A 21,637-nucleotide genomic window follows, 5' to 3' on the forward strand; every position below is an offset into this window, starting at 1 on the left:
GGGCTAGACTTCAGTTTGTTTCTTTTTATTCATGAAATAGAAATCACAGGGGTATTAAGAGACAGTGCCTTGTCCAAAGCACTTTACCTTTATTCCCCCCAAATGTGTCGTGCAAGAGTAATATCCAGCTGTGACTCCTTCACTGCTCCTGCCCTGTCTATGCCTAAAGCTGGGAGTCTTCAGTGTCTGAACACTCAAAAAGACCCCATGTCGCAAGGTTCAGTGGCTGCCGGGAAAAAATACAGACATTACCTTCATCTGCAATTGTTAAGTCCGTAATGACATCCAAACACAATTTGCTTACAAAGCTCTGAGGGTTTAAGTGTCTTCTGATTCTTTTATAGAAAATGTATCCACAAACAGAGTATGATTGTAAACAAAGGGTCTTGGCAGCAGCATAATCTGTACATGTTCATGTCTCCCTCCCCTGCCATAGATGGACACCTGGAGACCCATCACACCACTCATTTCCTAACAATAGTCACGATTGTATTAGTCCTTTCAGTTCCCACAGAAGGAACCTCATTACACAGGGTACCCAAAGGCTCAGGCTGCATAAAGGGTAATTTTCCCAAAGACCACCTAAAACCCCTCACAAATGAGATATAAACGCACGTGAGATCACGTGAGATCACTTTGAGATCTTCAAAGTCTCATGTGATTGTGAGGTGACACATTCTTACCGTTAATAGTCCTATCAGCTATTCATTCTGTAGACGTATCTCTCCCAGCCAAGTTGCACTACAATAGCACTCAGATGGTGGTGGATAGACTTTCTTTCTGGGGCCCCGTGATCAGTGGATCTGCCTTTCTCTTTCATGTTCAGTCAGTCTTTTAAGAGCCACTGATGAAACAGCGCAGTGATGTCTAAGCCCAGGTCTCAAAGCCTATAGGAGATCTGATCTCTACATACTACCCGACAGACCTGCATTTGGACTTGGCAGCCCACTGCCTGCTGGCACTGCTTGTCCTGGTTTATTTTCAGGGCTGCTGTTAGTCCGAGTCTTGGGTAGCAGCAGGACAGGCAGAAGAGGCTTAGAACAAGGAGCAGGAGTAGAGGGAGGAGGCCTGATGATATCAGCTGTCTGTGTTACAAAAAGTCTATCATCAGGGAGTCTGACAGTACAAAGTCCCTCCGGTGGGGAAAAGAGAAGCCCCCGTCCATTTGCAGCTCGTAGTAGGCAAGTTTAAGTCTCCAAACCCGGTGCAATCACAGCTGTTGCAAGCAGCAGGTTTACATAAATGATAGTCGGGTTTGTGTGTTTGTACCCAGGGATGGCTGCCCTTGGCCACATGACGACCTTGACCAGTACTTCACATACAAGGACCCAGCTCTCACCGAGTCCAAGCCAGGTAGGGGTAGCTCCTAGATCCTTATAACTGTTTTAATACAGATGATCAACCCCAAAGTTACTCCAGCTATGCCTCTCATGCTATCATTTCCAAGAAAGGCCAGCAAATTCCCAAAGCAAAAGGCAAACCCCTCCACCTCTGTCAATCTCCACTGCACCCTCCGTCTCTTATTCCCTGATACCGCAGAACTTCCTCAGCCCTGCGTCCTCAGTTCCCACTCCTCTCCATGCCTTTTTCCTTGTGCTTTTCTACAACCTTCCATCTCCCTCCTTCTCTTCTTTGCAGACTCCTTAAAAGGATGGCTCTGATTGCAGTTTCTACTTCCTCATCTCTTACACAGCAACCAGGGCAGCCTCGCCTCGGGGCTCTTTTCTATAAAATCCTGGGGACCTGTTTGCCAGATCCCACAAACCTTTCCCCTTCCTCCTCCTGGTAGAACCTCTCCGCAGCACTCCCGTCACTGACAACTCCCCCCTCTTTGAAACTAAGTTTCCCCCATTTCCCTTCTTGTCTTGACTATTGCTTTTTTGGTCTCCTGAGTATGATTCTTATCTTTCCCGTTGGAAGTGTTGGTTTGTCCTCACACCACTTCTCTTCCCGCAGTACACACCCTCCCCAATCTCATCCATGCAAGATTTCAGCTCCCACTTACGATAAAAATAACCAAGATTTACTGAGTGCCTCCGTGTGCCAAGTACTGTGCATTGTTTCGCTGAATGACGACAACTCCCCCCGGGAGGCAGACATTCTTATCTCTCACATCCCCAATCAGAAGACAGATGCTGAGGATGACTGAGTAGCTTACTCAAGGGTCAGACAGCTGGACACGTGGAGGGGTCAAGACTCCTACCTGTACCTGTACGGCGAATTATGCCCAAGGTATATATGTCTCCTCAGACTTCTCCCCCCAAATGTAAAGTGCAGTTCCACTGTCTTTAATTTCTTATGTCTCAAAAATTGTTCATGTCATCTCCGTCTATTTTCTCCTCTTTCTCTACTAGTAACACCACCACGTTACCCGGGGACAAGGAATCAAAAGCTAGAAACTTGAGGTTTTCCCACGATTTCCCCCTCTTATATCTTGCATAGTTGTCACAAAGGGATACTAGTGTGATTGACAGAAAGATGCCAACAAACGCAGCTAAAGGAGGAAATGGGGGTTTCTCTGAATGGCGACGGCTGTGAAAATTAATGGCTTCACAAAGCTAGAGAACAATGCAACATACTGTCAAGTGGAAGTATGGGCTTCCTTAAATGTTTATGTATGAAATTACCTTATTTTCAATTCTGTTTGTATTAGAGGAAAGGCAAAGCTGCTAGAATAGAAACCTCATAATGTAGTGGTTTTAAAAGAATAGAAACATTTACTTCTCCCACGTAGCAGTCTTGAAGTACGCCATCCAGGTTTACAAACTGGCTCTGCTCTGTGCGATTCTGGAAAGACCCAGGACCCTCCATCTGTCGCTCTGTCATCCTCCAAAGCACTGCTACTCAAAACAAGGTCCCAGGGACTGACAGCATTATCATTACCAGGAAGCTTGTTAGGAATGCAGAATCTCAAATTCTCCCTCCAGCCTATTGAATTAGAACCTGCATGATCGCCCACGTGATTCTTTTGTACATGCAGGTTTGAGAAGCGTTTCCCAAACTCTAGGTTATTATTGTGCCTGTGGAGTCAAAGCTGGACCCTCAGGCACTGATGTTCCAGCTCACAAGAAGATGAAAGGAAAATAGCAATTCTAGAGCAAAGAACCTAGGTTTTTTTTTAGGTTGAAGGTGATCTGGAGGTTACATGCATCACTTTCACTAGCTTCCCACAGGCTTGAATATATCCCCATAGACAAAACAATCAGAAGCGAAGCTGGAATTATCTTTTTTGTGTTGTTGTTGGGATTTCTTAAATATGTTTATTTGGTGTATCTTTTCTGTTAGTAAGCCCCGTTACTGTGGAAGAGGAGGGAGCAGAGCAGATTTAGTAGACAACAAGGAATCACTGTTTCAATTTGTAACACTTTACAGACATAAAAACATCTAATTTTTGTTATTGACTTTTGGGCTTCCTTGTTCCCTTGATCTAATTACGATGCCCAATATCGTAATGCGGACTTAATAGCTTACTGTATTCAGAAACTATATTTATTAGAGAAGAGGGAGGGGCAGTGGGAGTGGGGGAGAGAAATCTCAAGCAGGCTCCATTCTCAGTGCCAAGTTCAACACGGAGTTCGACCTCACCACCCCCGAGATTATCACCTGAGCTGAAAATCAAGTTGGATGCTTAACAGACTGAGTCATCTTTGGTGCTCCCGACCTAGGTTTTTTGTAATCCCAAATCTATGTTTATAATATAATATCTTTCCCTCTTTTTATTTCCTTTTCCTATTTTTATTGCCTTCTTGCTACAGCTTTCATCCTGTGGCTCTATCTTTGTAAAACAGCATCCTTGTCTGAACAGACAAAGCTGCTTTTAGGCAGAGAAGGAACCACAGGCAACACATATGTGTGTGTATACATATGGCAAATCCAGAATATTTCAAATAAAACCAAGAAACTAAGAGGAAATGAAAATGTAGTGATCGTGTAATCTTACAAAAATCTTCTAGATCAATGGTTTGCAAACATTTCTTTTTGAAACAAAGAACTCCTCTTCCTCTTCTTACCTGTGCAAAACACTTAAAATATGGGTTACCCTGACAAAGGTAGACGAGGCAGTCTCAGAGCCTTGCCTTTTCAGCTGCCTCCTAAATGGTTCCCTTAATGCCCCAGATTCCACAGAGCCCTCACTGTCCTGGGGTCAATAATCTCTGCCGTGATGATAACAGGATGCTGCTGTCTCTGAGGCCAGATTTGCTTTAAGAGGCTCCTAGAGGAAAGTCAGTGTGCATTTGGGCAGAAGAATAACAAAACACTGAGAGCACCAAGGAAGGTATTTAGTAAAACATATCCATATATCTCAATTTTGTGGAGACTGAAGCTTCTTTCACTGCTAACAGTCCATTTCTGTCCCAGTTTGGGTTTTCCCCCACACTTTGGGATTCAGCAACTTGAATCAGATGGCCTAGTTGTGAAGCTCTCTTAGGAATGCCCACTGCCTGCCCACCACAGATTAGTGCCTAACTCCCATTCATGCTGGGCAGTACTGCAAGCCTGGCAGCCCCTGGAACTCTCCGTCTAGCTCTGTCCTGCAGGTGTTCCTACTGGAAAAAAAGGTTTCATTGTTGGAGATTTGAGAAAGCAGTCGCAGTGTTCTTGTGGATGCTGCTGACAACTCATGAGAGGAGTGTAGATGCCTCCCGGACTTCAGCCTAAATGTCCTTGTTGTCCTTCTTCTTTTTTTTTACTTATTTACTTTTTAATGTTTTGCCTTTGGGCTTTCTTTTTCCTTTGCTGGATAAATAAATCCGACACTAATTTGATGCTAACTTACAAAAGATAGAATTGCAAGGCGTAGGAATTATGAAGGAACTTTGAGATCATTGGCCCAACACTATCATTTTACAGATGAGAATACTGAAACTTGGAGAGGTAAAATAACCTGCCCACCATCACACAGTTTGTTAACGGCAGAGGCAGGATGCTGGGGCTATGGAAACAAAGCCCAGTGCATTTTGTAAACACAGCACCATGCTGTCGGGAATTGGCTCTGGGTATGTAATCACTTTAAATAGCTGTACATTAATGTGAGATATATAAAAATAGCCCTCATTTTCATAAGATGCAGCACAAAATACAAATGTCCTTTACAAGTGGACACCCAGGCCATGGAATTTGTCACTTCATCTTCATGTAATCATTAAATCACTGAATTTCATAAAAACACTGGGCAAATGCCTACCATGTATGGAATGCTTCACTTGACACAAAAGAGACAACAACCAAAAATGGGTAAGACCTTGTTTCTTCACCAAAAGGGTGACAGTCTGATAAAAGAAGACAACTACATCTATAGCTATAACAGAATTATATGCAAATTACTACAAAAATCTAGGGGAAGGTATAATTAATTTTGACCTGGGCCCTAAGGGTAGCACTGGAAAAAGCTTCACAAAAGAGGCAACATTTAAATAGGGTCTTTTAAGAAAGGATAGAATTTCAACAGGGAAACAGAGGAGAACAAACAGTAATCCCTGGCTGAGGGAATGGCAGGAGCAAAGGTACGGAGATACACCAGTTATAAAATGGATTATGCCTTCAAAAAATCATACTCCTAAAATACAAGAACTACTTAGTTTAGGGTTAGCAAGGAATGTGGAAGACATAGATGTGTACGAGTAATGACAGCCAGAAACTTGGGAAGGATGTTAATGTCAGCTAGCTAAGCATCACTAGTCTTTCTCCGTCTCATGGATGTGACTTTGAACTCATAAAATTAAAGAGTTTGGGTTATTTTATGTGTCAACTTGACTAGGCCATGATACACACATATGCAGTCAAATTCCAGTCTAGGATGTCACCATGAAGGTATTTTTTAGATGAAATTAACATTTAAATCAGCAAGCTCTCAGTGAAGCAGACTGTGTAAAAGCAGTGAACACCCTCCATTATATGGATGGATTCCATCCAGGTCAGTTGAAGGCCTTACAAGAACAAGACTGCGGTCCTCCACCAAATCAGAAGGATTTCTCCTTCCACACTGCTCTCAGGCTTGAGCTGCAACATCAGCTCTTTCCTGCGTCTCCAGCCAGGCCTGGCCCGCCGGGCCTGCTGAGTTTGGACCTGCAAGATTTCAGACTTGTGTATGTGTGTACATACATCCCATTAGTTCTCTTTCTCTGGAGAACATTAGCTAATATAAATACCCAGGGTTTTGAAATAAAGAGTGACTATATTAGTCAGTTTTCCCCTATATGTCAAAAATTTCAATGGTTTATAGCAACAACAACAAAAAAAAATGCATATTTACTCTTCTTACTCATGGGTTGTGGGACAGCTGGAGTGCACCTAACTTCAGCTGGTCTTGCTCAAACTCCACGGAGTCAGGGTGGACTCCAAGCTTCTACATTTAGGTTTGCTCCACAAGTCTTCCTTTTTCTCCTGGCACCAGAAGTTGCGTGGTGATTCAGCCACTTGTTATTCTTGTAATAGAGCCTAGGAATGCAAAAGAATGAGTAGATCACAAGAGTGGAGAGGCCTTACCTATGAACTGCCACCCTGACACTTCTACTTGTACTATTGGCCAGGCAAGTATATGGCCAATATCAATGGAAATGAGAATTAACTCCAATCCACAGCAGGATACAATGCAGATCCCTTGGCAAAGGGCACAGAGGCATAATTCTAACACAGGAAGGAAGTGAAGAATTGGAAACAATTCAGTCTACTTGAGTGACCTTGTTAGTTATATTTCTGAAAAATAGCTGTCAGTTGGGGCAGAGGGTTAAATAAGTTAAAAGACATAAACCCTTTCTATTTTTTTTTATTTTTTTAAGACTTTATTTATTTGACAGGGACACAGCAGGAGGTGGGGGGAGAAGAACACAAGCAGGATGGAGTGGGGAGAGGAGAGAAACAGGCTTTCCACTGGGTAGGGAGCCTGATGCAGGGCTCTATCCCAGGACCCTGAGATCATTGCCCTGAGCCAAAGGCAGAAGCCTAACAACTGAGCCACCCAGGCGCCCCAGACAAACCCTTTTTTTTTAAAGTCTTTTTTTTTTTTTTTAGGTTTTATTTATTTATTTGACAGACTGGAGATTCACAAGTAGGCAGAGAAGCAGGCAGAGAGAGAGGCAGAAGCAGGCTTCCTGCTGTGCAGAGAGCCCGATGTGGGGCTTGATCCCAGGACCCTGGAATCATGACCTGAGCTGAAGGGAGAGGCTTTAACCCGCTGAGCCACTCAGGTCCCCCAGACATAAAACCCTTTTTAAACAAGATGGAAAATGAAGGAAAGTGAGGGAAAGGAAAGAAAGGGATGAGAGAGGAAAGAAGAATCTTGAATGGAAGTTGAGAAGATTAGCAGCCAAAGGATTCAATTATTATACAATTTCAAAATAAACATTGGCAAAAACAAATCAATAAAAATAAGCATGAACCCAATTTAGAGCAGTGATGAGGGAAGAAAATTAAGAGTTATTGAATATGTATGAAGTCCTATGTTACAACAACACTTGGGGTAGATACGATTGTCAGATTCCAAGTCCATTTCGGAAGGAGGGAACTGAAATCAAATTTATGAGACATTGGTCTAATCAAATATATATAGTAAAAACAGAAAGAGGAAAGTAAGATGACTTACCAAGTAAGCATCTACTTAGGCAATGGTGTGATGCTTCCCCACTAATGGAGATTGGAAAACACAGAGGGAGGGCCAGTTTGTGAGATGAAGGAGATAAAGTTTTGACTCATGTTGTGTGATAGCTATGGGCCATCTATGTGAGGTACCCTACAAATGTTTGGAGATTTATATCTTAAAGCTCAAGAAGAGAAGCTTATCCTGGAAAAAACACTACAGAAAATAAATGCAAAAGCATTAGAAGCATGGAAAATAATATGAGCAAAGATATAGAAGTGTCTTGCACACACAGTTCACGTTCATGGCACAGCTACAGCTTAACAGGTTGTTTAGACATGCCCCTGTGTCTAATTGTATGTATGAGGGTACACATGGCAGAGTAGTATAGGATTAAGTTGAAAGCTAAGTTTATACCTGATCCCAATTACCCTAGAATTCTGGAATAGGATATTTTCACTTTAATCAAGAAGGAGCCACTATAGGTTTTTGTTGCCGGTGTTGACTTAAAAGCCTGACTTTTTGGAAGACTGATGCAGCAGCATCACAGGAGCTGGAGCAAAGGTGGGAAGCCAAGGGGAAGGCTATTGTGTTAGTTTTCGTAAGCACTAACAAGAACCTAACTAAACAGGGCAGTGACAGTAGGAACAGAAATGAGGAAGGAACAGATGGAAGATTGCTTCAAAAGAAATTACTGTGCAGCACAGTAACCATTTCTGCATATCGTTAAATACGTGTCAAGTTAATTTTGTAACTTCATTTGGCTCTAATGCTTTCCTCTCCTCAGGTAGGCAGAGCCTTTGTAATTTATTGGTCATCTGTTTGCATAGCTTTTAATTAAGAGTTATAAATTCCTTGAGGAAGAGACTCGGACTGCTTTGTTCTGTACTGCTGCACGACATTCAGAACAGCCACCCGACTACATATTTATTGACTGCCTGGCAGGATGAACTCTCCCCGGCACGTGCCAATGTGTTCGTTTCCAGGTTCTCTTCGCTCTTGCTTTTCTGCCTTGCCCGCATCTCTCATTCCTCCCTCTCACCTCCTCAAGACTGCTCCGGGAGAACTTGCCTCACAGGAGGAACCACATGACTGAGAACCTGCATTCCGTCAGATACTGATGTGCCTTTTTTCTGATCCTGCCTCCAACCAAACTCAACTGCTTCTCTCTTTAGTACTTTTTAAATAATTTTAATTTTTTTTATTAACACATAATGTATTATTAGCCCCAGGGGTACAGGCCTGTGAATCACCAGGTTTACACACTTCACAGCACTTGCCATGGCACATTCTCTTTAGTATTTTTAATGTCATTCAGACATATCCAGTAACTTTACAGTCATGTAAAATATGAAAACTCATTTCCAATCCTGTAAGCCCCTAATATTGTTCACTTTACCCTTCCCCCCACCACTGCTCCCCAATTTTAGGTTTCCCCCAAGGGACTGGCACCTCTCTCTTTTCTGATTTTCCAAATTTCCTGCCACTGGAGGAATAAGGAGGGATTGGAAAGAAAAACAAACTTTTTTCTACTGATTGGGTTTGCTCTGCAGGGCTCTGGTTGGTGTCCGCACCACTGCTCATCACTGGCTAGCTATCACCATCACCCAACCTCTGTGTGGCAGGTGATGAGTGATTGCCCTGTGTGTGTGTGTGTGTGTGTGTGTGTGTGCGCGCGCGTGTGTGCACACTTCAGATGACTTATGGGGACCCCACTGGAGAGTTCTCTGGGATGGAACATCTGACTCTACCCCAGATTGACTCAAGGCTCTCTAAGCTCGACCCCAGGTTCTACTGCTGGGGTGGACAGATTCTGGAGGGCTAAGAGTGAAACCTTCCCAAACGGTTAATTTTAACTCCGGTGAGCTTCTCTTTCTCTTCCTTCCTTCTTGCCCTTTCTCTGGCTATTTCTTTCTGTCAACTGGGGCAGTCAGGGAGTTTCCCAGGATGCAGGAATTAGTCAGGATAGTAGCATTGGTTCAGCCACCTCTTCATAAGTCCTGGAGAATGTCTCTAGCCCCAATATGTTTATAACTCTATGGCATGTGAAGGTTCTTAGTACATTTGTGTCTCTGTTTGGGATCTGAATCTTCTGTTTTACACAGACAACATTCAGTTATTTGCAACTGCCACTAAACTTCATTTTACAAACCCTGAGTGGTTGTTCGCATTTGTGGCTATTATGGAATAAATATTGTGTTAATGTTACTGAACAAATGTTCAGTGAGTAGCTAAAATGGGTCAGTCCAATGCAAAAGTGACATATAAAAGTCCGATCCGTGGCGCCTGGGTGGCTCAGTGGGTTAGGCCCTGCCTTCGGCTCAGAATCCTGGGATCGGGTCCCGTGTCGGGCTCTCTGCTCAGCAGGGGGTCTGCTTCCTCCTCTCTCTCTGCCTGCCTCTCTGCCTACTTGTGATCTCTCTCTGTCAAAATAAATAAATAAAATCTTGAGAAAAAAAAAAAAAAAAGTCCGATCCCATTCAGATTCTAATGCAAATGATAAATTATACTGTAACTCCCAATAGAGGAACTTTAAACCTCAAAGTGGAAAATAGTTTGGGGTGTGGAATAGGAACAAAGAAAGGAGAAAAAATGAAGGAGGGACTCCTGGGTGGGCTCATTGGTTAAACCTCTGCCTTCGGCCAAGGTCGTGATCTCGGGTCCTAAGATCGAGTCCCGCATCGGGCTCTCTGCTCAGCAGGGAGCCTGCTTTCTGCCTTCCTTTCTGCCTACTTCTCTGCCTACTTGTGATCTCTGTCTGTCAAATAAATAAATAAATAAATTTTTAAAAAATTTTTTTATTTTTTATAAACATGTATTTTTATCCCCAGGGGTACAGGTCTGTGAATCAGCACTCACCAAAGCACATACCCTCCCCAATGTCCATAACCTCACCCCCCCTTCTTCCAACCCCCCTCCCCCCAATAATCTTTTTTTTTTTTAATGGAGTAAATATAATCCCAGAAGAAGAAAAGGGAGATAAAAAGGCAGAGGAAATACTTCAAAAACGTAGTTGTCTTGACCTTTGATTAAGCCTGTCCAGGAGGAAAAACGAAAAAGCTACAAATTCTATTTTGGGCACCTGTGGTGAATTTACATATGGACTAAATATTATGTAACATAATCTGGTCAATATTAGATTTCTTGAGTGTGCTTCTACTGTGGCTATGTAGAATGTCCTTGGTCTTAGAAAATGCATGCTGAAGCATCAAGAGATAACGTTTCATCGTGTCTACTAAAGGTTCAGGGGAGAGAAATGTCTTCCCAATGGTTCATCTAAAATAAGACGTGTGTTGTGTGCATATGAATGAGGAAGTGGGTATAGAGAAAAAGGTAGAAACCCAGTGTGGCCAAATGTAAACCTTGGGTGAATCTGGGTCCATGGTCTTCTAGGAGACATGGACATGCTCCTCCAGGCTCTCTCTTCAAGGAGGGAGAGCGGTCAGCAGACAACCTCCAGCTGTCAGCACCTGCAGGGTCTGCCTCTGCTTTGGAGAGCAGCCTCACTAGAGTCCTTTTCCCATGGTGGCCGCATCCAGTGACAGAGAGTGTGAGGCACAAAGGGCCAGTCATGCTGCCAGCACAGGACCTCTAGGAGCATGACCTGAACCAGAGCTCCCCCAGGGTTTCACAGAGGCTTTGTCGGGGCCCATCATCATTTGACTTCTCTTCTGCCTGACCCTCCTTCTCAACCCTCCTTCCCTAGGTGTTGATCCCTAATGAACACCTTGAATCCATGATGAAGAAATAAGAAGAACCTTCAAAATGAGATCACTGCATAGTAACAAAGCCTACCATGTTTAGGATTAAAATCTGAATCCCTGACAGCCAGACTAATCTTATCTCCATGCAAATCAGAATCATGTAGATTTCCATTAATATTTATCTCCTTGAATCTGAAGGAAGAGGAGAACCTATGTATTTTGCCCGGTTTTGCTTTTCCCCATCCTGAATTGCAACATCAGGTTGATGAGGTGCCTGCTGTCCAGACCAACGGAAGCATCAGCTACACCGTGTGGCAGGCAGAGCAACGCAAAGTCTTCGAAGTGACTTACTTCAAAAGCCAAGAACCAGAAATTCAAATAAATTTCAAATAAAAGCTAAAAAGACTAGAATAATCATACAAAATTTTAAACCCAGAAGTTTCTCTTGCTTAAATTACTTTTTCACACTCCAATTTAAACTCAGAAACATTATGCTGCTGTCACACTTCTTTGTTCTCCTAAAGAAAAAAAAAAAATCTGTATATAGCTGACAAAAAATAGGAACCTGTCTGCCAGCAAGTTCTCTATTCATGTCTAACATACTGTAGAGTCTATGCAGAACACATGGTCTTTAAACACCAAAAAGCCTCTTCTTTACTGGCTTAAACACTGCAGTATGTTTCTCCAGCATGTTTGCACTACCTACATGTCTTGCATAAGCATGAATTCCTTTGGATGTTTGAGTCGTGCAGTATTTTCACATGCTTTGATGTTGCACATATGAGAATTATCATCTACATTTTAGAACTTGCAGTTCCTTGTGCCTTCAGTATTGAATTTAATACTGCTCAACTGCCATGATTTTAAATTTCATCCAACAGAATGTCAATAATGTCTCTAACAGAAGTTTGACATATTTCGTTTTCTCAAATATGGAGTTTGGCGTAGCAGCTAAATTAGAAATTTCTGGGTGCATTTTTGAAAACTAATTCAGCGTGAAAATTATTAGTGACTTAGATTTGTGTGTCAAGTATTTTGGTTTTCCTTGTTTTCTTATCCAAAAAAGAACTGTTGCTTCAAATCAAATAAACTTCCAAGTGGCAAGATCCATTCTGTTTGTTGGAACTCAAAGTAATCCTCATCCTAATGTGATTTTCTTTATTTCAGATGAGACCCATTGGCCACGATGGCTATCATCCCACTTCTGTCGCTGAGTGGCTGGATTCCATTGAACTAGGTGACTACACCAAAGCCTTTCTGATTAATGGCTACACGTCGATGGACCTGTTGAAAAAAAATCTGGGAGGTTGAACTTATTAACGTAAGTTGGTCTTTTAAAGATACCTTACCCATTCAACACTTGGTGAATGAAATTCCCGTTGTTGGCAGGTTGATATTTTCTTTCTTTAAAACTATTTGACATCCATCAGCAATTTATAGATATGCCTTCTGCTTTAAATATACATCTGTCTTGGTCCAGTCAAGCTGCATGCTTACTGTCTTTTAAAGTTTTGATGTGGGGCACGAGGAGGACTCCCAGGGTGTTTCGCGTTATCCAAGAAAAACTTCCCAAGCGTTTGGAGGCTTTCCATTGTAGAAAATTTAGTCTGCTCAGGATATGGTCATGATAACAAATAGGCTCCCATCTTGATCTTGTTCGTATTCACTGTTAAAGATTAGAGTCCTCAATTTTAGTTTCCTATCTCTATTATGTTTCCCTTGTCTCTATTCCTTGGCCTGCATATATATATAAACCCCCATCTCGAAGACACTGCTTTTGTTCTTATTAATAATAATAGCTGCTGTAATATCAAAATTTTACTATCCAGAGCTTGTATCTAACCTTAAGTTGTCTCTGTTGTATTTCTATACTTGGTATAGATTTTCCATGAAAACTGGCCAACATATGTTACTGTGGGTTCAAGCCCAAAGAGATCAACTAGATCTGTATAAATGGTCTTAATACTGATATTTATTTGATTTTGACTATTTGTTGACATCCAATGGCATCAAGGAATGAAAGAATGAAAAAGTAACATATAATCATCATGCCTTCACATTATCTTTGACATCCTGAACATTTCTTCTCCAAAATGAGTGAAAAATCCCTTAATCTTTTAGATAATTTATTAGATTTGAATTTTATATTCTAAAACTTTAAGAAACACTCGTAACCTGAAAGATAAGGCAAATAAATTTCTGCCTGTTCGAAAGAGATTCGTTCTACTCTTTATGCCACTTTCTCTCCACAAGTCCAGTCACTGCCTATTGCATGCCATTAATTATTTTAAATTATTGTTATTAGTAGTAACTAATTATTCTCTGCTTTTAAAAGTCTGTCTTAAAAATAATATCTTTTCCAGAACATCTCATAAAAACTGTCCTTTGATCTAAAAATCACAGTAAATGGACAAACTCTTGGCTCCTTCTTCTAATTTGCCATCAGTTACTCTTTGCTTTCTGTCCTTACTCCCTCACAAAAGCTATCATTATTTCTGCAGAAACACACTGTCTGACTGAAAGCCTCTGATTAACTTGTTCTTAGCCTGTGTGGCAACACAGTGGAACTCATGGAGTGTGTGTTGTATTCTGGTTGCATGCAGGAGATTTCAGTTCTCCACCAAGAATCCAGGACTCATCTGATGGCTACGGTTAGCCATATGTTAAAGAGGGACCTTCCATAGATCAAGCAAACTTGTTTCCAATTAGGTGACATTCTAGTCAATTGTAACAACTTGACAAATATCTCTGCATAACGTCTTCCAAATAATCTTGTTCCCCACTGAAGAACAAATACTTAGCACATGAGTCACTCGCTTAATGGGCATTAGCAGTAATCCCTCACTGAGAAGAAGGGATTCCAATAGAAGTCTACTATAAAATGTTTTCTTTGAAGCAAGGATCATTGAAGCAGGCATAGAGGTCTCTCAAAATCCAAATGCTGGGGCTAACGTTTAAGGCATGAGCTGGGACCCACACTTTTTTCAGCACTAGGGGGACTAGCAGCCTAGAGATCCCTGTTCAGTCACTGTGTCCCTTGTGGATTATTGCAATGACTGTAAGTCAGTGAGACTCTGAGGCCCCAGGCTTACTGCCAGAGCTCAGGGACCATCCACCACCACCTACAGGCCAATCAACCTGGAGTTGGGACAGAAGAATAGCCGTTTTCATGCCTACAAACTCTTTACATATTTTCCCTTTAGCTGCAGGTGCTGTAGTAAAATCTGTCTTCATTCCTGTGAGAAGCAGCTGTCACAAGCATTGTTATCAGGACTAGAAAAGACAGTCACTGCATCTTAGGTCTTGAGGCCAATTCCTCTGGCCTGGAGTACATCTGCATCTGCTATCACAACCCAGTATATTTTCCTTAAGCTGATAGTACTTAAAGTTTGTGACATCTTTATGGTCAAGTTCACACTCTTGAGGAGGCTTTGCGAGTCATTTAATTCCATAGATAGATTTATTATAAACAAAAAATGGATCTGTACTTTTAGACTTGGAAATCAGAGAACAAAGTTTTTATGCTCCCCAAAACTGCTACGAGGGTGAGGCATTTGATGATTCTGGGTTCTTGGGTTTTAAAATGAAAGAAAGGCACAAATGTGTGCCTTCTGGCTTACAAAGCTTTAGACTAGTCTCAAATTCAAGGGTTTAATTTATCCCAACTAATGAGGGAAGATGTCCAAATATAAAATATTCTCATATATAATCCATGGGCCCAGTAATTCTATATTAAGTACCCATAATTTGTTGTTTCCTAGCCTGAAGGGAATGTGCAGTCACTTTGATTTAAAGCAAAGCTTTTTAGAGAAATTCATATCCTAACTCTTCGTAATGAGTGGCTCATTTTAAGAAAGCCATTTGGCTTCAATAACTGTTGTTCTATGTAAAGAGAAAAGTGCAAGGTAAGGGGCTGTCTTTGGTACCGGGGGCTCCTGGTGGAGGGGAGGAGAAAAGAGGGCGAGGAGACTGGCTGCTGCTGTCATTATAAATATGTTTAGCATCATTAAATAGTATTGATTAAACCGCCAATGTCACAGGGTATTTTGCTTGATATTTGAAAATAGTGCGACAGTCTCAGTGAGTATAAGTTTATTCAAAGTATTTTCATAAAGAGATGAAAACTATACAAAATTCTGATTTGAAAAGTACAAATGCACCAGAAGTTATAAAAAGACCCCAAAGTCCTTTTTTTTTTTTTTTGTGGAGTGCATTATTACCATAACCTAATGAAAATATGAAGGTTTTGGTCATAAATCTACCCAAAGTATAGGGATGAGGGAGATTAATAGAAATCTCATTTCTTAATATCAGTATTCTCAGCCGTGGAAATCAAGCAGAAAGAAACTTTTAAGAAATAGGTTTTACAGGCCCATATGTGTTTAGACTTAGAGAATTTAGATGCCAATAATTATTCCTTTTATTCCCTAATCTATGCTTCATACACAGAAGCTCTTTTATTAACAGGTTTGTTTTGCCTGTGTCTGCTACTATCATTAATAACATCATTAATACTACTCTTACTTTTGTATTGATATTTTAGTGTTATATGAATATATTGAGAGAGACTGTCAGGCCAGTTGTTCCCGGTGCAGATGCTAGCTGGATAAACCTCTCGCTTTGAATTATAGTCCTCTCCAAGGCTTGTTAAGAGAGCTAAACACTAGTGAACAGTACATTAGTACATGAATTTTCTTTACTCAGAAAGTTACTCAGGCCTTGTACAAGGTATTACCAAGTTTACACAGCAGTTCCTACTGCTATTGATAACCTCATCAAAAAAGTATGACAATTAATAACTATTATTAATATGTAATTATTTATTTTAGCACTGAGTACCTACCAAGAGGATTTTGGTTAGATGGGATAAATTTGAACACTGTCCAGTTTATTAATGTGTGAATCTTAGTCTAGAGCAAGTCACAAATTCCTTCCTATTGGCTTTCACCAATGCTTATGATACCCTACAATATGGATAATGATAAAATGCCCACCAAGGTGCGCCTGGATGGTGCAGTCAGTCAGTAAGCAGCTGACTTGGTTTCAGCTCAGGCTGTGATCTCAGAGTCGTGAGATCTAGCCCCAGGTACGGCTCCAGGATCAAGGAGGAATCTGTTTAAGACTCTCTGCTTCTTCCTCTTGCCCCTCCCCACCACCCCCGCCCCCACTCTCTCTCTCTTTTTCTAAAATAAATAAATCTTAAAAAAGAAAAGTAGCCACCAAAAGAACAAAATTAAAATCAGCTTTAGTGCATCCTTAATTCTCTGTTCGTAAGTACAAGAATAGCTTTAAAAATCTAACTACAGTGGTTAGTTGTGTTTTAAATACCTTCGGGTAGAAACAAAATAATTAAGGTAGCAATACTCATATGTGTCCCAAGAAAATCATTTGACTTATATTTGCAGCAGCAAATTGATTAGAAGATCATTTACTTCTTGTCTAATAGCTGCTGAAACTATACTTAACATTCCTCTTTCATTTAGGACTGTCAGATTCTTCTGGTTTTTAGTTTTTCGATTTTTGTTTTCATTTTTGCTTTGTCTTGTTTTGTTCTTTTGCAGTGTTGTTGATTTAATTACTACCTTTCCAGAGAAATTTGTGATAATCTAATCACTTGGAGATGTACTAAGAATCTTTCAAACTTAACATTCTAATTTTGTGTTAAATCTCTGTGTGACTTTATTTGCTTTAAATGCTATAGAAATACAGTATCAGTATCAAGTTTAGACTCATTACATGCTTTGATGTTTTTCATTTCATGATCAGCATTATAAACTCTCACTCCTTCCTACCACACCCTCCCTGCCTGTAACTGCAATTAAATTTACTCCCTAAAAGTTTTGCATCGTGCATGTAAGTACGTGTGTACGTGTCTGGGTACACATATCAGTTAAAGGCAAATAGTAACTCATACTCCCAAGCAAGAAGAATAACCAGCAAATTCACAAATTGCAGGGAACGTAAGGGGAGGGCAAATGTTATAATTCCATTTCCAAACCAATTATTTTAACTAAAAGGTTATGCCTTCACTATAGGACATTAATAAATGAGAAAAACATTCATATTTCCACATCAGGGAGGCTACATCGTTCAACACTTCAAATGTTAACAACTTTAATGAAATCCAAAGGCTTTAACTAAATAACTGGATATGAGTATTCAAGTGTAGAACAAACTATAAATTCTCCGTGGATGTAAGAATTCTACTTCCAACCGCATACAGTACACCCAGCTCCTCACGAGACTTTGGGACTGCCAGGCACAACCTCTGAGCTTCAGACTCGTGCAGATCTGTATCAGCCAAAGCTCCCGGACTCCATCCCCCTCACTCACTGCATCTGAACTGCAAGCTCTTGCAGCAATTCTCTGGAAGCTTCCCTCACGTGGCTAAGTTGGGGGAAAAGCACCCTTTTCCCTTCCTTACATGAGAGGAGCAGTCATCCCCAAACACATACTCACTTTCCAGTGATTTTTAGCCCTTCCTCCTATCTGGCCTAGGGAGTGGTAATGGGCTAACACTGGTACTCTTGGCTCGGCTGTCTTTCCCCATATTTTGCATATCCGCAACTATCAGGCTGCTCTGGACTTCAGAGCCTTGACCTACACTGAAATCAGATCACACTACCTAGAATACACTGAAACATGAGAATTTCACTGGAAGCAATACAGCTTTTCTTTTGTATCCAAGGAAAATTTACATATTTGTGGTGCCTAAGGGTCAATATGATGGAATAGGCATTATTGAAGTGTTGATGCTAGAATTAGTACACACACACACACACACACACACACATACACTCGCACTCACACTCATACCGAAACGAAACAAGGTATTTGGGCCTGAAGAGAACACTCAGCAAAAATGAATTTCATGAAGAATTAAAACCCTCTGATTATAGCCATCTATGAAGCACCTCTGTACAAAAAGGAAAATCGTGTTCTATCTAGAAATATCTGCCTTGAAAAAGTTTATCTAAGTGGACAACTGCTGTTTGTTTCCTTCCCCACCCCCACCAGATGTCATTCAATCTTCCCCTGATTAAAAATCAAAGCATTTGGGCGCCTGGGTGGCTCAGTGGGTTAAGCCGCTGCCTTCGGCTCAGGTCATGATCTCAGGGTCCTGGGATCGAGTCCCGCATCAGGCTCTCTGCTCAGCAGGGAGCCTGCTTCCCCCTCTCTCTCTCTTTCTCTCTCTGCCTGCCTCTCCATCTACTTGTGATTTCTCTCTGTCAAATAAATAAATAAAATCTTTAAAAAAAAAATCAAAGCATTCTTAATTTCCTCTGAAGAAACCTCCTGTAATCTTCCATGCCTGCCCATAGGACCCGAGCCAAGCTCAGCCTCCCAGCCTTCTCCCCCACCCTCATGGGCTGCACAGGAATCTTCATTCGGATCATCCTTAATTCTTCATAACTGGAGGGTCCAGTGGAAAACAAAACTAGGGGACCCTTTATTTAAAAATTATTGAAAGATTTTTTAAAAGTGCCAGCAGCGCATTAAGCTGAGCACAGAGTCCTTCAAAGGGCAGTTCCTTGTGTAACCTCATAGGTCACACAACCCGCGAAGCCCTCCCGGCTCGTCATTCCTTTGTGTGGAACTCTATTTCCATCTGCCATCATTCTCCTGTATGAGCTCTTCCTTTAACATTTCTTATGGTGTGAGCCGCTGGTAGAAGGGACTTTATTTTCCAAAGCTGTTTTTGCTGAGTATAGAATTCTAGTGTAACCGCACTTCAGAGATGGGGATCCGCCATCCTCTCCTGCATTATTTCTGAGGCAACATCTGCTGTTATCCTTTCTTTTTTTGGTTTTGTTGTTGTTGCTCTTCCTCTGTATGTAACTCGTCTTTTTAGTTTTTTTTCCTTTGCACGTAAGAGTGTTCTTTTTATTACTGGTTTTGAGCAATTTGATTATGATGAATCTTGATGACATTTTCCTCATATTTCTTGTGTATAAATGATTTTTGAGCTTCTTAGATATGAGGTCTGTACTTTTCATTAACTTTGGAAAAGTTTTGGTCATTCTCTTCTTATTTTTTTGGTTTCCCTTTAAATTCTTTTTTTTTTAATATTTTATTTATTTATTTGACAGAGATCACAAGTAGGCAGAGAGGCAGGCAGAGAGGAGGAAGCAGGCTCCCCGATCCCAGGACCCTGGGATCATGACCCAAGCCGAAGGCAGAGGCCTTAACCCACTGAGCCACCCAGGTGCCCCCCCCCTTTAAATTCTTATGTTTCTTCTTTTTCCCTCAACTTTCCAAAATTTTTCTGTGGACATACAAAAATCCATATAAATCATAAGTGTAGTTATTGCTTAATGAATTTTCACCAAAAACTTACACACCTGTAACTAGCACCCAGAACAAGAAATGGAAAATCACCAGCACCAAAAGGCACCCTCCAATCACGAGTGTCTTTAACAGCAGAGTTCAGTGCGCTTGTTTTCGGACAGTTTGTTCTCACATGGAGCTTCTTTCATCTGCATCACACTGCAGGTAGTTTTAGGACGGTGCCTTTGCTCTCATTGTTGTGTGACATCCTAAACTTGTTTTTATGTCTTCATTGACAAATAATTCACAAATCATACAATTTGCTCATTTTAATATATTCCAGCTATGCAATCATCACCACCACCATCATTTTTATTGTAATCAAAAAACACATAGGGCGCCTGGGTGGCTCAGTGGGTTAAGCCGCTGCCTTTGGCTCGGGTCATGATCTCAGGGTCTTGGGATCGAGTCCCATATCGGGCTCTCTGCTCGGCAGGGAGCCTGCTTCCTCCTCTCTCTCTGCCTGTCTCTCTGCCTGCTTGTGATCTCTGTCTGTCAAATAAATAAATAAAATCTTTAAAAAAAAAAAAAACACATAAAATTTGCCACATTAAGCCCTTTTAAGCATAAGTACAGTGGTATTTACGCACATTGTTGTGCAGCAGATCTCTAGAGCTTTTCATCTTGCAAAACTGAACCTATGTCCATTGAATAATACCCCTATTTCCCATCTCCCCACTCCTTGCAACCACCATTCTTTTTCTAAGAATTTGGTTGCTGCTCTGGATGCCTCACATGTGTGGGATCATGCAATATTTGTCTTTTTATGACTAGATTATTTCCCTTAGCATAATGTCATCAAAGTTCATCCATGTTAGAGTATATGACAGGATTTCCTTCTTTTTAAGGCTGGGTAATATCACATTCTCTTTATCCATTCATCTGTTGAGAGACATTTAGGTTGCTTCCACCTTTTGAATTTTTTGATTATGGACAACACCCCTGTAGACATCAGTGTGCAAATATCTCCTCGAGATCCTGTTTTCAGTTCTTTTGGATATATACCTAGAAGTTGGATTACGGGGTCAAATGGTAATCCTATTGTTCAATTTTTGTAGAACATCCACACAATTTTCGATAGTGGCTGATCCATGGACGTTTCTCAAAATATTATCTGCTGCGCCGTGTTCTCTCTCCTCCGTTTTGGAAATTCCAATCATGTATATTACGCTATTTGAAGTTGGGCCACAGCTCCTCAATGCTCTGTTCATTCAGTATCTTTCTCTCTGTGATTCATTTGGATGGTCCCTATTGTATGACTTCACGTTCTCTAATCTTTTCTTCTTGTACTATCTAATCTGCTATTATTAACACCCAGTATATATTTTTTATCTCAGTGATTATAGTTCTAATCTTCAGAAGTTAGACATGAGTCTTTTTTATATTTTTTCATATCTCTACTCAACATGCTCAATCTTTCTTCTCACTTATTGAACATATGGAGTGTGGTTATAATAACTGTTTTAATGCCCTCGTCTTCTAATTTCAATATCTGTGTCAGTTTTGGATTGGTTTCAGCTGATTGATTTTTCTCCTCATTGGTCTTGGCATGCCTGGTAATTTTTATTGCATGCCAGACATTATTAATTTTACTTTTTTGGGTGCTGGATATTTTTGTATTCCTGTAGATATTCTTGAGCTTTGTTCTGGAAAATAGAAAAGTTCCTTGGATATACTCTGATCCTTTCAGGTCTTGCTTGGAAGATTGCTTTGAAGATTGTCAAGCAAGCCCAGAGCATCATTTAATCTATGGCTAATACTTCTACTACTGAGGCAAGGTGCCTCTGAGTATTCTTTTTTTTTTTTTTTAAGATTTTATTTATTTTATTTGACAGTATTTTATAGAGATCACAAGTAGGCAGAGAGGCAGGTAGAGAGAGAGGGAGGAGGAAGCAGAGGCTTCCTGCCGAGCAGAGAGCCCGACGCGGGGCTTGATCCCAGGACCCCGGGATCATGACCTGAGCCGAAGGCAGAGGCTTTAACCCACTGAGCCACCCAGGAGCCCCGCCTCTGAGTATTCTATCAATGC

At 41.0% G+C, this 21,637-nt stretch overlaps 1 protein-coding gene across 1 annotated transcript in view; it reads left to right on the forward strand.

Moving 5' to 3' along the window:
* The window catches only part of ANKS1B (ankyrin repeat and sterile alpha motif domain containing 1B), a 1,114,451-nt gene that overhangs the window by 817,495 nt on the left and 275,319 nt on the right, over positions 1-21,637 (forward strand). Inside the window, 2 exon segments of the mRNA XM_045084805.1 lie at positions 12,448-12,570; positions 12,572-12,601. Coding sequence (XP_044940740.1) covers positions 12,448-12,570; positions 12,572-12,601 — 153 coding nt within the window.

The sequence above is a fragment of the Mustela putorius genome, unplaced genomic scaffold (genome assembly GCF_011764305.1).
Source record: "Mustela putorius furo isolate JIRA1106 unplaced genomic scaffold, ASM1176430v1.1 tig00000788_pilon_pilon_pilon, whole genome shotgun sequence".
Taxonomy (NCBI): Eukaryota; Metazoa; Chordata; class Mammalia; order Carnivora; family Mustelidae; genus Mustela; species Mustela putorius.